This window comes from Melopsittacus undulatus, chromosome 4 (assembly GCF_012275295.1).
Source record: "Melopsittacus undulatus isolate bMelUnd1 chromosome 4, bMelUnd1.mat.Z, whole genome shotgun sequence".
NCBI lineage: Eukaryota > Metazoa > Chordata > Aves > Psittaciformes > Psittaculidae > Melopsittacus > Melopsittacus undulatus.
In genome coordinates, this window is record NC_047530.1 from 73,513,050 (window position 1) to 73,527,686 (window position 14,637).

Sequence of the window (14,637 nt, forward strand, 5' to 3'; positions counted from 1 at the left end):
CATGGAAGTCAGACTTTCTGTCGGACTAGCAGCAAATTGCAGCAAGAGGAAAGGACCCAGAACTGTGTTTTGGAAGTGTAACTGAAGGTTACAGTAGTGACTGTATAGATTGTATCCTTATACACAGTTCTGCTTCTTGGGTTTATTCATAAACTTTGGCCTACTTGTTCATACAACATGCCACTTTCTGAGTTATTCTTCATGTATTTTAATAGTTAAGAGTCTGGTTTAACATTTTTTTAATTTTTCTTTGGTAATTTTTATCAACACATTGAAACTAAAAAGGGACAGCATTTTACGTTCCTATATTTAACCTGATTACTAGACTTCACTTGCCCCAGAAGGAATTGCAGTTTAGCCAGCTAAACAAAACCACCCTGTCATTTGGTAGTATTAGCTTACACGGCAAATATCTTTGGACTCAGGAACAGCTGTTCCAAAGCCTCATCCCCTACCAGCATTAGAAACAGATCTGTACTCTCTGGTGGAAAATTATAGCTTTGCCTTACAGCAAAATTGCTGTGTTAATTAATTTGTTTAAAGGTTTTGACAGTCATCTGTACTTTGTAGTTTAGCCAACGGTCCAGATTTTCATATCTTCCAGGTCTGAAGAAAGAGAGAAAAAAGTCACAAGAGGTAAACAAAAAAGTGACCCAGACCATCTATATAGGATAATGCTGGCAAGACAAAAATTGTCTCATTAACCTACGCCCCTTAAAATATTTACAAACTTTTTCCATATTATGCTTTTATCTATGAATTAATATAGTAGAATATACAGATAAAGCTCCCATTCAAACAGGAGCTTGAATAATGTCATGAAATAGTATAAAATAGTCACAGGAAAATTCTTCAAATAATCTTATTGTAATAAACCCAAACCAGACTTCAAGAATTCTCTTCCTCTGTTTTTTAATTTCTTTTATATTTTCATTGAATTCCAGTATTGGTGTTACAACTATTAGAATAAAGTATTTGTCCAAAATTGAAATATATATTAGTATATTTGCAATTTAATCTAATGCTTTCCCACAACAGTCAAAGTCATGCCAGATCTCAACTTTATCTCTGTGTTACGTTCTTTCACTAAGTAGCCAACAACACTAATAATCTGACCAGTTACTAACCATGACCTTAGGCTCTATCATATTTTCAGTCTTGGGCTAATGCTGTTTTCACACTTTCATTTGCTGCATGACCAGTGAGTGCGGGAGAGACAGAAGAATACCCTCAAAATGGAGGAAGAAGAATATGAGGAAGTTGTGGAGGTAATAAGAAAATCTGAGTAGAAATATTTGTTTTCTGCCTTGTGAATTAATATATTAATCACTTTAATGGGACACTGCTCTGAGCATAGATGGTTGCTTGCGGTTCGCTCTCAGAAGATTAGGGTATGATTAGATATCTATTAAATGGTTTAATGAGTAAACAACAACAGCAACAACAAAGTTGCTCTCAGTGGAGCAAAGTCTCCCTTTTTCCTGTCATAGCTGTTCTGTTTAAATAAGGATTGTGACCAACCCACACCTACATTGCGAGCTTTTGTAATTACACTTCTATGTAATTATAGATGCAGTGGGCCATCTCTTTTCCCTTCTGGCTTGCCCTCTGTCATCCAATCCATGCTACAGAGGATGACTTTGGAAGCCACTTTCTAGCCTCACCTCTGTGCCCACTGAAATGCAGAAATGCCACGATTTTATGGTGTTAATGCAATTTTATGCCACCATTAACCAATTTAACCTTGGAAGCTACAGAGATGAAGCTAGATTTAAACCTGTAGATGTCTGTGGAGTTGCATCAGGGACTAATTTGCCAATAGGGCATTTAAACTAATAGTTCCTTGCCTAATTATTTAGTATCAGCAATTTGATTAAATAATCCCCAGGAACTTCCTGTTATGAGCAAATGCCACTGGAATGATGACTTTGCTATTGAAACAGTATATGAGATTAATAAACAGTGCAGTCTTACCTGCTGGATTACTACTACTCTGAAATGAAATGATGTGTTATGAAATACATAAATGATTGTAACAAACTGCTCAGTGTTTGAGGAAAAGAAGCAGACAGTACAAATGTAGGTATCCCAAAACTAATTATCTCCACACAGTATATAATGGACGGTTAATTTCAGGCAATGTGACAGCATTGAGCCCTGACTGCAGATTTTGTACATTTCATGTACTGAATGGAGTTAAGTTAAATGGTTTACCAGTTAAATTAGTTTAATGTGTTTTGGAAAATAAGTGTTACTGTTCATAAAGTCAATTTTAAAGACCTAGCTACAAAGACACCAGTCCTTCATTAAGTTTCCTATTACCATGTCACTTGTAATTGCCTTTGTGCTTCCCAAGCATATGTGCTTTCTGTAGCAAAATGTCTATTTATTTGCTATCTGTGTTTATTTGTTGCTGCTGGAATTGTGGTATGTTGGGCTTTTTGTCTACACAGCTCTGTTTCATTCTTTGGTTTTACTTTTCAATCACCACCTTTGTGTAACCACATCCCTAGGGCAGACTGAGATAGTACTGCTTTAGTAGTTTCCCTGGAGATACTCATAGTGAAAAGTTACACAAAACAGAACAATAAAATTGCATCTGATGCAATTTTAAGGCAGCTTCAGCCTTCCCAAAGTTTTCTTAGTTAGAATTACACTTCTGTATGAACTGCCTATTTTAAACCAGGAGTGCTATCACAAATTCATCTTCCAAAAGAGCAGAAAATCGTTCCTGAATATTGAGTGGCTGAGAAAACGTTGAGGATTTTAAGACACTACTTTCTCTCTCTCTGGAGTTATTAGGCTGCACTGAACATCGTATGCACTTGTGGAGTGCAAAACCCCACAGTGAATGACACAAACCTTTGCTGCTGAGTTACTCGAGGCTTTGTGAAAAGCTGGTCAAACATGGGGTAGGGCCAGGGAGCAGTAATCGCCTCAAAACAGTCCTTGAAAGGCTGAAACCAAGCTTGGGAAGTATGGGCTAGTTACATGAACTTAACGTCGAGGAACAAATAATATGAATCTTTTTTTAGGGCTTGATTCAAACGGGTTTTTGTTCCCCCAGTCTTGGCATGTAACCCTGAGCAAACCATTGTTGAGTAGCTTGTCAAAGATAAAATCTGCATGTTGCCCTTTCTCCTTTCTGGAAGCCAATGGCAGGACAAGCACCTTTCGAACAGAACAGCTGCTGTTTACGTCTTCGAGTGGTTTTCTGTTCATTAAGCAGCGAGGGGCGCCCGTGCTCCCCTCAGCGGCGGGACGGCGCCATGCTGAGGCTGCCGTTTGCTGGGTGGCCGCGGCTTGCGGCGAGCGGGTCGGCAGCGGCCGCCGTGTTTGCGCCGCTGGGTCTCTCCGAGCTGGCTCTGGCTCCTCCGGCTCACGGTCGCTGCGGGGCACGGCAGGCTGCCAGCGAGGAGCGAACCCCACAGGGGAACAAGACACAGTCCTTGTTGCCTCTCCAGGGGAAGATGTGTTCTGGTCGGGTCAGTTGCACTGCAGGTTCCAGAAGGAAGAGGTGAGCATGGTTTGCACCGTAATGGAAGTGAGGAAGAGTTTGTCGGTAACACCTTAATGAAAAGCAAGCGGCAGAGCCACACATGGCAAGGAAGGAGTGCCAGTTGGAGACAGTGGTTAAATGGGTGATGAATGGTGGCCATCAGAATGGACAAAGCAGGAAGCCCGTGGTTTGTGGCAACAAGAGGAAGGTTCGTGCTCCAGGTGAAGTAGATGTAGCAAGCTGGGAACTTCTTTAGGTAGCTGGAGAAAGGCTCACAAGCACAGCCTTTGTGCTTAAGGGTGGCTTTAACCACCTCAGGTTCTCCTGAAACGGCCTGTGGCTGGGCATGAGCAACCTAGAGGAATCTGAGAAAGTACTTTGGAGATAAATTTCTAAGTGCAGTTGATTAATGAGCTAGGAGAGTTGCTCTGCTGGACATGCTGCTCACAAACAAGGAAGAACTGGTGGAAGATGCGAAGGTCAAGGACAGCCAAGGCCACAGTGACCATGAGACTGTGGAGTTGAAGATTCAGAGAGTGAGCAAGCTAAGCAGAATTACAAAGAACAGGCAAAATGCTGAGGTACTTGAAGGTTTGATAAGGCTTGCCCTATGGTCTTTCACCTCTTTTACCTTCCTAGCAGAGACATGTGAGTGAAGCAGTAGCCACAGCAGAGGAAGACAGGGCTGACAACCCATGGGGATGTACACAGCTCAATAGGACCAGAGGACATGAATTCATGGGTGCTGAAGGAATTGACTGGTGACATTGCAAGGCTGCTATCATCTTTGAAAGCTTATAGCCGTGCAAGAATGTCCCTGCTGACTGGAAAAAGATGTCATACCCGTCTTCAAGAAAGGCAAGAAAGAAGATCAAGGGGATTACAAGTTGGTCAACCTCACATCAGACCTTAGGAAGGCTACAGAGCAAATACTTTTAGAAGCTATTTCTAAACACATTAAAGACGTGAAGGTCTTGGGGAGCAGTGAACATTCGTTTATCAAAGGCACATCATGGGTGACCAAACTCACTGCTTTTTATAATGAGTTCACTGCTGTTATGGACAAGGGCAGTACCAGTGGATATTGCACACCTTGACTACTTTAGGAAGTTTCCTGAAACAGTCTCTTATAATCTTCTTATCACCAAATTTCTGAGATGTGGGGTGGGCAAGTGATCAATAAAGTGGTTGGAAAATTGGCTGAGCTCAGCTCGGAACTGTGATCAGTAGTACAAAGTCCAGCAGCCACTAATTACTGGTGTTCTTCAAGGATCTGTAGGTAGGAAAAACTCTGAGGACAGCATTAGAGAGATAAACCTACCACAGCCCTCTCAGTGTATTACAAAGGACTTGGAAACTCCTGGGGTTTTGAATGCTAATTGTTTCTTTTAATGCAGTCATCATTGTCTTCCCTCTTGTAGTTAAAATAAAATAATGATCCTTTATTAATTACATGGAAAAACGTATGGAAAAAATCCAATCATTAATGAAAAAAACAACGCAACAAACAGGTGTTCAGGATTACCAGCAATGCAAGTATGACCACATAAGTATCTATGAACTACAGTCCTATTTCCCCAGAAGTGTGTTTTTAAAACAGCTTAACAGAAGCTACGATTTGCTGTTCTGATCATCTGGCCTAACAATGATTTTTTTCCCCCCTTCTTTTTAATAGTATTACATTGAAGAGACAACTATTGAAGAGGGTGAGCCATATGAGGTAAAGGTCCCTGTAATGTTGCATGTAGTTTATATATGCATGAAATTATTAAGTAATGCTAAATTTTGTATTCCACAGACTAATTTTTCTTATTAAATACACAAGTATCAGTGAATAGTTGCTTCTTAAAACTTCATTTCCCTTTCAAGACTTGTATGGGATGATCTGCAGGACTCCTAGATTCTTCTGATTATCCTATCTGCCACTCGTTGGTTTCCATTAGAGGGAGCTGTGGCTGTGTCCATCAGAAAAGGACTGTCCTGATTTCTGTCCCACCCTGTGTCTTCCATTTGCTTCTGCCCAGTTTGCACAGGAGCTAACAAAATGAAGCAGCAGGTTCTGTTAATAATAGGAAACACAGGCAGGTAGGTTATTTGGTAACATATTGACAAATCCAATCTTTAATGTTAAAAATGAACAGAATTATCAAGGGCAGAGGTAATTTTCTTCCTGGTAGCTGGTGCAGTGCTGTGTTTTGGCTTCAGTCTGAGAACAATGCTGATGTTATTAGTGTGGCCTTGGTGAGGCCGCATCTGGAATATTGCGTCCAGTTCTGGACCCCTCAGTTCGAGAAGGACAGGGAATTGCTTGAAAGAGTCCAGTGCAGAGCCACAAAGATGATGAAGGGAGTGGAACACCTCCCTTATGAGGAGAGGCTGAGGGAGCTGGGTCTCTTTAGCTTGGAGAACAGGAGACTGAAGGGTGACCTCATCAGCGTTTACAAATATGTAAAGGGTGGGTGTCAGGATGATGGAGCTAGGTTTTTTTCAGTGATATCCAGTGATAGGACAAGGGGCCATGGGTGTAAACTGGAGCATAGGAGGTTCCACGTTAACACCAGGAAGAACTTCTTTACTGTAAGAGTGACAGAGCACTGGAACAGGTTGCCCAGGGGGGTTGTGGAGTCTCCTACGTTAGAGATATTCAAGGCCCACCTGGACAAGTTCCTGTGTGATGTACTCTAGGTTACCCTGCTCTTGCAGGGGGGTTGGACTAGATGATCTTTCGAGGTCCCTTCCAACCCTTGGGATTCTGTGATTCTGTGTTTTAGTTGTTGCTAAGTCACGTTTACCCTGATCAAGGACTTTTCAGTCTCTCGTGCTCTGCCAGTGAAGAGGGACACAGGAAGCTGGGAGGAAGCAGAGACAAGACACCTGACCCAAAGTAGCCAAAGGGGCATTCCATACCACAGCATGTCATGCCCAGTGTATAAACTGTGGGCAGTTACCTGGAAGGGAGTGATTGCTGCTCGTGTCAGTCTGGGTATCATTCAGTGGGTGGCGAGCAATTGTATTGTGCATCACTGGTATTTACTGGGAGGTTTTGTTGGTTTTCTCTGGTTTTTTTTTTTGTTTGTTTGGTTGGTTGGGGTTTTTTTTGTTTTGTTTTTTGTGGGTTTTTTTAGGATTTTTTTTCCTTTTGTTTTATCTCTCTCTCTGTTATTCCCAACATTAGTATTATATTGTGTTAATGCAGGAGTCACAGACACTGCTGAGACGATCAATGTGATCAAGTGATTGCCAAAGTTTATTCAGATACAGTGCTCCTTTTATACCCTTACACCCTTAGGTTTCTTATGTAACAGCCTTGGATACTGAGCTCTAATTGGTTAGTCGAGAGGTTACTACCGTTTACAAAGCTAATGTTTATAAGTTGTTATAATTGCGATTAAATGCCTTACTCTAAAAATACAGTGGGAAACTACAACCTTGGCAGAGATCATTCTCTGCACATTTTCAGTGGAAAATTACAGAGGCCTAACAAGACAATTGACCTTGCTTATGCCTGCCAAGAATCTTCTTACTTTACAGTAATAAGGCTCAAGGTATTGGGATTGCTCACTGCGTGGCCTTGGCTCTTTAAGAATTCCCACAATATTGTACTTTATTTTAGTTATTAAACTGTTCTCATCTCAACCCATGGGTTTTACATTCTACCAGTCTTCCTCCTCATCCTACCTGGGAAGGGGGGAAGCAGGGGAGTGAGCAAGCAGCTGCATGGAACTGAATTAGTGGCAGTGTGTAAACTATGACAGATATTTGGAAATATATTACAACTTTTTATAACACATAGCTTCATGTTTTGAACAAAGGCAGCAGGAGCCCCCCTCTTCCAGTGCCTCTGGAGAATAATTACATGAATTTGATACAGAGACCAGTCAGTCAGTTAATTTCTTGTGGGATTTTTGGGTTAGGTGATGCATAATCAGCATACTTTACCCAACAGGAAAAGTGTCTTTGATTTTCTATCTTGCATGTCGTTCCTGGATAAGAACTGAGCATCCTTTTACTAGCTAGGGGAGATGGAAAATACTTTTCTTATTAAACTTTTATAGCTGTAAAGCAACTGATTGTGTTTTTCTTTATTCCCAGGTTGTCACTGAGATCACTGAGACCGTTAGTACAGACTTCACAGGTCCTGAAACTACTGCCTATACTGTTGAACATGAAAAATCTGATGAATATGAAAAATCTGTTGAATATGAAAAACCTGTTGGATATGGAAAACCTGTTGAAGATGCAGCACCTCCAGTCAGAAAGAAGACAATACGGACAAAAGTGGACCCATCTAAGTTTTTGACACCTTACCTGCAACACAGCAATAAAATGAAGGACCTGTTCAGTGAAGTAAGTTGTCCCATGTCTTTTATTTCTTGCGGAACACCAACTTTAAAAATATTTAATGGTGATTATTGCAAACCTTCGTGATGCTATTTTGTCTCCTGTACTTTGTTTCATCATGTGTATGAATGTTACTTGCCTGAAGTGGGAAATTTCCTTCTTTGTATTAGCCCATGTTACCTGTTTCCTGCTTAAGTGCATTAGGTAATTGTTAGCCACAAGGAATGGCTAAAGATTGGCAGAGCTGTAAATTAATAGGACTCCTGCACTCTCTGACTTGGATATTTGAGTGAATGATGATAACAAGGACTTGTGTCTATTGAATAGCAAACTTCATTGAATATACTATTCCATGTATATTCTCAATACATATAGAAATATTATGTACTAGACTATAAATATATTATTTTATATATCCTGTTTAATAATATATTTCTCTATCCTTCTACCTATATCCAAGAAAAATCCTTGTGCACAGTATATAGGAATGGTAACAAGCCTGGTACAGGATACCAAAGTCATGTTTTCACGATGTTGTGAAGAGTGGAAAATGACTGCTGTGCACTGATGTAGGTGGTGTCAGATCCCTTTTCCTAAATTTTGATGTATGTTACCTACCAGCCTTCGCTGTTGAAGGATTATGTGAGATCATAGACGTAGGACTTCTACCCTCACCCACATATTTTCTGTATCTTTTGTCACAGAACCAAATAACTGTAAATTTATCAATACTAAGCTCCCAAGGAGAATATAATCAATTAGAGGTGATCTAAACCAGGCTGAATTTAGAAATTGATATTTGGCTATTGTGGATGTAAGATAGAAGAAAGTCAGTTGGCTAAAATAAGCATAACTCTGCAAATGTGATTGTGTGATGCTAATTGGTATTATTGAATAATCTGCCCCAAATTTCTATACTAACCAGGTAAATAAATCAGTAATTGCTGCACACATTTCTTCCAGGGCTTCAGGATATGTCTTAGTTACATTTGTCATTATTTTCTTTCAGAACAAGTATAAAGAAAAATTTAGAAAAGAAAGAGGAAAGCCATATGCTTCCACAATTGATACCCCTGAAATTCGGAGAATAAAGAAAGTGCAAGACCAGCTCAGTGAGGTAGGTAACAATTGTGTAAGAAAAAAATGTTAGTGAGTATTAAAGAAGCAAATTAAGTCACAATTTTAAATGTTAGGTAAGAAGTGGTACATTTTTGATGACATTACGATAAGGCAGTCTGAATGTTTAGGAGAAACTTTATCAGATTTCAAGAGCAAGGAATACAGAATATATGACAAGTTTGAGTTCTGTGATGTGGGTTGGAATTTAGGCCTTTCAGGAAGGGAAATGTGATGTTTCCTTTCTAGCTGAATAATAGCCCCACTTCATTGTGCCTAAAGAGGTTTGAAAATTTCTGCTCAGAAGTTACAGGCATGGGAGATGATGGGAACGTCTGTATCACAGAATTTGAAGATTCCATACCCAATGTCCTGCAGTAATCATGAATGTTGTGCCTGGTGAATTTTTGTTGAGGTTAAGTTGTGTGCTGGGTAAATAACCCTAGGATTTTGTTTTTAAAGCATGTGTAAACATTTTTTCATAAAGCAACTGAAAGTCAGTTTCCTAAACAGATACTGAAAATGCAGCAGCTCTGGTTTACCTTTCAACAATACACCTTGCAGTCTGGGAAACTGAAATCCACCTACAGAGGCTTCTTAATTCTTTGTACAGTAAATGGGGGGAGCTGAGTCCCTGGGAATGGGAATTCCTAAAGCTGAGAGGCAGTAACCTAACCTAGTCAGTGTTCAAAAGAGTGTGCATTAAATTCTGCTCCACTCCTGACTTAGGATATATTGAGGAATGTGATGCAGCATTCCAGATGCTAATACTGCTGAGCCTGTTGTCAAGCCGAAATGATATAACTGCATTAGGGTGATTTTGTGCTCAAGTTGCTGGTTTGGCATGTGTTGGTTTTGACACTGTAGCTAGTATTTACATGGTAATGGACTTTGAATTTGAGATATACTGCAAAGCATGGGGATCTCTGTATTTCATTATACAGGATGGAAGTACTCTAGAACGAAATCTGTGATTACAGAAGGGCACTGCCTCTAACTTGGTTTCACATCTCTTGAAACTTTCTCAAAGCTGCACTTCTTTGTCAGTCAATTCACAAAATCCATTTGTTTCTGTGTGCTTAACTTTGAAGAAACAACTAGTCCTAAATGCTTTCTTGAATTCATGTTTTGGGTGTTTACAGTAGTAAGTGTCAAAAGGTTAATATTCTGCTTTCTTTAAAAAAAGTATCAGTTTTGCTTTAAGAATAAATGCATTTGGTTGTGCATTGACCCAGGTTAAATACCGCATGGCTGGTGAAGTTGCTAAAACTATTTGCCATGTTGATGAAAAGGCCATGGATATAGAACATGCAAAGAAGGTGTCACAGCAAGTGAGCAAGGTAAGCGAGTTCTGATTTCTGATTTTCTGGAAGAGTTGTGAACTTTAGTGGATCATGAGGTTACTGATAGGAATAAAGTTTTGAGCTCAGGGCACTAAAGAAATGCTTATAGAACAATTTAGAAGCACAGGGAGAGATAGCAGAGAAGCTGATAATGCGAGTGTAGATATAATATTAAATGTTTCCAGTTGATGTCTTCAGGCATCACTGGTTTGAAAATTTCACTTCGAAAAAAACCTTTAGAGCAGGTAGTTTATTCACTAAAGTAATATTTTTTTCTAATGGTAGAATAACCAATGTGCTGATCTTTCCAGGTGTTATACAAACAGAACTGGGAGGAGAATAAGGACAAGTACCTGCTTCCCCCTGATGCTCCAGAGCTTGTGAATGCAATAAAAAACACAGCAATGTTCAGCAAGGTAAGTAAAAAATATGCCAGGCCTAGGCAGCTGAAATGCAAGAAGCACTCCCAGTCAGAGATTAATTCATAATAAGTATTCTGGCATTTTTCTGGTTTTTAGAAACTCTATACTGAAGAGTGGGAAGGAGACAAAACATTATTCTACCCATACAATGACAGTCCAGAGCTCAGGAGGGTGGCTGAGGCTCAGAAGACTCTGAGTGATGTACGTATCAAAGGCTGGTTGACACTTGCGTGACTGCTATGGTGTAACTTGGTAGCCTTCATGGGTGACTTGGACTAAATATAAACTTCATAATGGAACAGAAAACAAAAATGTGTAGGTGTGCACTGATAGTTCTGATAGCAGTGTTATTTCAACAGAAAAATATGTATTCTATATTAGAATATAAATCTGTTGGCAATTTGGTGCTGGATTATGAATGAATGAAATAATTAATCATTAAAGATTTTCTGAGGTAATCCATAAGAAGACTTGGAGTTATCTTTCAGAAGTGTGGACAAACTCTCAGGTTTGGCTGTAAGCCCAGTTCATTGTCATGGGTCTACAAATCTGTCTCTGTTAAGAAAAGTCAGGAATTCATGAGGCTGTGTGACTTGCTGATGTTTGGATACATAGAACTCTTCAACCGAGGATGTCAAGTCTCAGAGATTTTGGTGAATTTTGCAGATGTTCAGAAGTTCGCTATTGCATGTTTATCAGGAACAGCAGAGTAATATACCTGAAAACTTTTCCAGGGAACTGATTCTTTTCCACTGTCCCTTCTCAAAAGGCTTCTCAATAGTCTTCCAGAACACACTGATTGAAAGGGCTTGTGCTGCAGTAGCTGTGGACAGAAGGTCCACATTTCATTAATGGTGGTGTTAGCAAAGTTCAGAGTATATGTCCTGATGCTTAGTTACAGTAAATGTTTACTTCTTTCATATTTTCAGATTGTCTACAAAAAAGGGCACGATGAACGAAAATCCAAATATACTCCTCTGCCAGATCCACCTGATGTGGAACAAGCCAGGAAAGTGACAAGGCAGCTGAGTGATGTGAGTAGAATGCAATGCTCCTCTTTCTTTCTTGCTTTTGGAATTAGAGAGGCAAAAATGTACCTAGAGACAGGGAAAACAAAAGAAAAGACCAGAGCTCGTGCGAAGACCCCTTTGGTTTTCAGTGGCAGCAGTCAGTTCCTTTCTTCTTCAGGTGTCTCATAGAAAATCCTGCCCAGTCTTAGGTGAAAAGTGAAACTTTGTTGTTGTCAGTGAATTTAGTTTTCACAAAATGTTTCTGCTTCTACCATGCACACATTAATTCCTATTCTCCCTCTTTCTTTTCGTCTCCTGATTTACACTGTGCTTACAGGAGAAAATAGTAAACAACATTAATTTTGCTATTCTCTTACCTGTAAACAATGACATGTAAATATATATCTAGTTTTGGAGTGATTTACTTGCTCAAAAGGAATAACCCCATTTTGCTGAAAAGCTGCCTAGGTCAACTGTGCAGAATACATTCTAAATGTTTATTTCATTGTCAGACCTCTGTACACATACATATCCTCGGCGTTCTTATGTCCATGGATACCAATAAGTGTAAATGTCTGGAAACTTAGATAACCGCTTCTTGATTCGCACTCGAATTAACAAATAATATTGAACATTCAGTTCCATAACTATGTGGCATCCAAAACTATGTGATACCTAACTGTGTGACGAAGACTCTGGCACCAGTCCTTGCCAGTGAATTTTAGTATACTTAGAGTAAAACACAGTTGAGAATTGCAGGAGGTGAAGTTAAATACAGGAAACCCAAGTTTTGCTGAGGAAGCTGGAACTAAGTTGCATAATCTTGTAAATAGGATTTTAACTCAGTTCAGAATTCAGCTGTTATGAAGGAGACATGCATGATTTTGTTGCTGTATGTTGAAAGTGATTTGCTGTTTAAGATTAGAGAGTTAAAGTATTCACTTATGGTTTCAAGACCACTAAGAAAATATTGTAGTGAACCCATTTGGAAGGTGAAAAAAATTCATTTAGAAAAATTTACTTAGTCTTATTCTTCAATAGCTTAAAGGCTCAATTGTCATCAGGAAAATTTCTAGAAGTGTGAAAAGCAAGATCAGTACTGTAATTCTTTGAAATGAATAAAATAGTAAGCTATATAGGTATCTCCAAAACAATAAAATATAGAACTTTTTAAGGTTATTTTTGGCATATATGTTCTTTATCAATGTGGTAATCAAAAAGGCACTGGAGAAGTTGTGTTTTTTATGATAAGCAACTGTGGCTGAAAATGTATTTGGAACACTGAGTCAAAACAAGAACTGTCTGTTGCTGCTTGATTTCTGTGTACTTGAATCTAGTCTAATAGAAATCACATATACCAGGCAATTTGTATATTAAGGAGTTTGCTTACAACAAGTTTCAGCAGCAGTAACAATGAATTCTGGCTTACCCATGGGCAATACTATGCCCCAGTGTTATGTGACCAGTTAGAAAACTGAACTAAGTGAATATATTAGTGATATCTCATAGAGGGATTTTCTATTAATAACTGTCTTCTAGAAGAGGAGACTTATTTCACCTATTTATCCTTTTTTTGGTCAGGCAAGGTACTAAGAGAAATAACTGAACATTGAAGTGAATAGGCCAGATCATATTTAAGGTGCTTTTAACAATAACTGATAAAGTGATTGTAAGGCAGATATAAAATGTGAAGCAACTTTGAAAAGAAGACTTTCAAAAACAGATCTGTCAAGTGAAAATTGAACTGTATCTTAGTCATGATTTTTTTTTTGTTTTTTGTTATAGATTATTTACCATGAGGACTATAAAAACAAGATCAAAGGCAAATGGAGTCAAACTCCATGTTATGACGTCGCAATTGCAAAAATGAATGCAGATAATCTAAGCATGGTAAGTGAATGCTTCAGAAAATCTTGACATGAACAGCTTTATCTGCTCTTTTTGTTAACCTGGAAAATACTGATTACTTTTGCCTGCTCCATTCATAGTATTTCTCTTTTCCTAAATAAGTGACTTCGTTGATGTCTGATTTATAATGTAAGTGGGTTGTTATCTGCTCATCTCTGTTCCTAACAGAGAAAATACCAAGAAGACTTTGAAAACATGAAAGACCAAATCTACTTTATGCAGACTGAAACTCCAGAATATGAAGCTAACAAGCGAGTTTCAAACAACATCAGTAAGGTATGTCATATGTTTAGCTTGAGTGTAGGGATAAAGTCAGGGCAGTTTGTGCTGAGACTGTTTTGTCAAGTGTCGAAAAGTGTTTTCTTACATGCAAAACATGTATTCTTGTGTGCTTTCCCCCAGGAAGCTCCTAGCCATGCTTATGGTCTTCCACAGCAGTACCCATGAAATAGAATTTTCTTCCAGTGAAGTAGAATTTGCCTCATTGTTTGTTCTAATGATGTTATGTGCCTAACTTTTAGTTGGAACAAACTCATACTGTTAACCAAGACCAACTTAAGCTAGCTGAATTTGGCTCAGTATTTTCATATTAATTCTTCCTTGCTCAGTGTATTTCAGTGACATTGTGCTTTATTCAAAGTACAAAATTTGGCTTCTGCATTTTCTGCAATAATGCATCAGCAAAGACAATCTTATGTCATTACTTGTAAAAATATGACTATTCTGAGATGTCAGCTGATATTTGAAAAATTACAATGTTTGGAGAGGTGCTTAGAGCTGGGGACATCTACTGAATAGCTTTCATTTACGTTGTGACCCTGCCTCCCATCTCGTCATCCATGCCATCCTGTGATCTGAGTGCCTTTCATGGTTCTTTGCCATCACGAATCATAAGTAAAAAAAATGGGAAATTTTCCTGAAAACTTCAACATAGTACGGGTTTGTGAGCATTTGGCTTTTATTACTGATTTTTAAATCCTTACCCCTTTTTTTTTTTA

At 38.9% G+C, this 14,637-nt stretch overlaps 1 protein-coding gene across 1 annotated transcript in view; it reads left to right on the forward strand.

Annotated features, from left to right (window-relative positions):
• The first annotated feature begins 1,235 nt into the window (after positions 1–1,235).
• NEB (nebulin) overlaps positions 1,236–14,637 on the forward strand; it is a 121,293-nt gene continuing 107,891 nt past the window's right edge. The window contains exons 1-10 of the mRNA XM_034061660.1: positions 1,236–1,268; positions 5,175–5,219; positions 7,592–7,846; positions 8,850–8,957; positions 10,192–10,296; positions 10,611–10,715; positions 10,818–10,922; positions 11,651–11,755; positions 13,517–13,621; positions 13,808–13,915. Coding sequence (XP_033917551.1) covers positions 1,236–1,268; positions 5,175–5,219; positions 7,592–7,846; positions 8,850–8,957; positions 10,192–10,296; positions 10,611–10,715; positions 10,818–10,922; positions 11,651–11,755; positions 13,517–13,621; positions 13,808–13,915 — 1,074 coding nt within the window. The remainder of the gene's footprint in view (positions 1,269–5,174; positions 5,220–7,591; positions 7,847–8,849; positions 8,958–10,191; positions 10,297–10,610; positions 10,716–10,817; positions 10,923–11,650; positions 11,756–13,516; positions 13,622–13,807; positions 13,916–14,637) is intronic.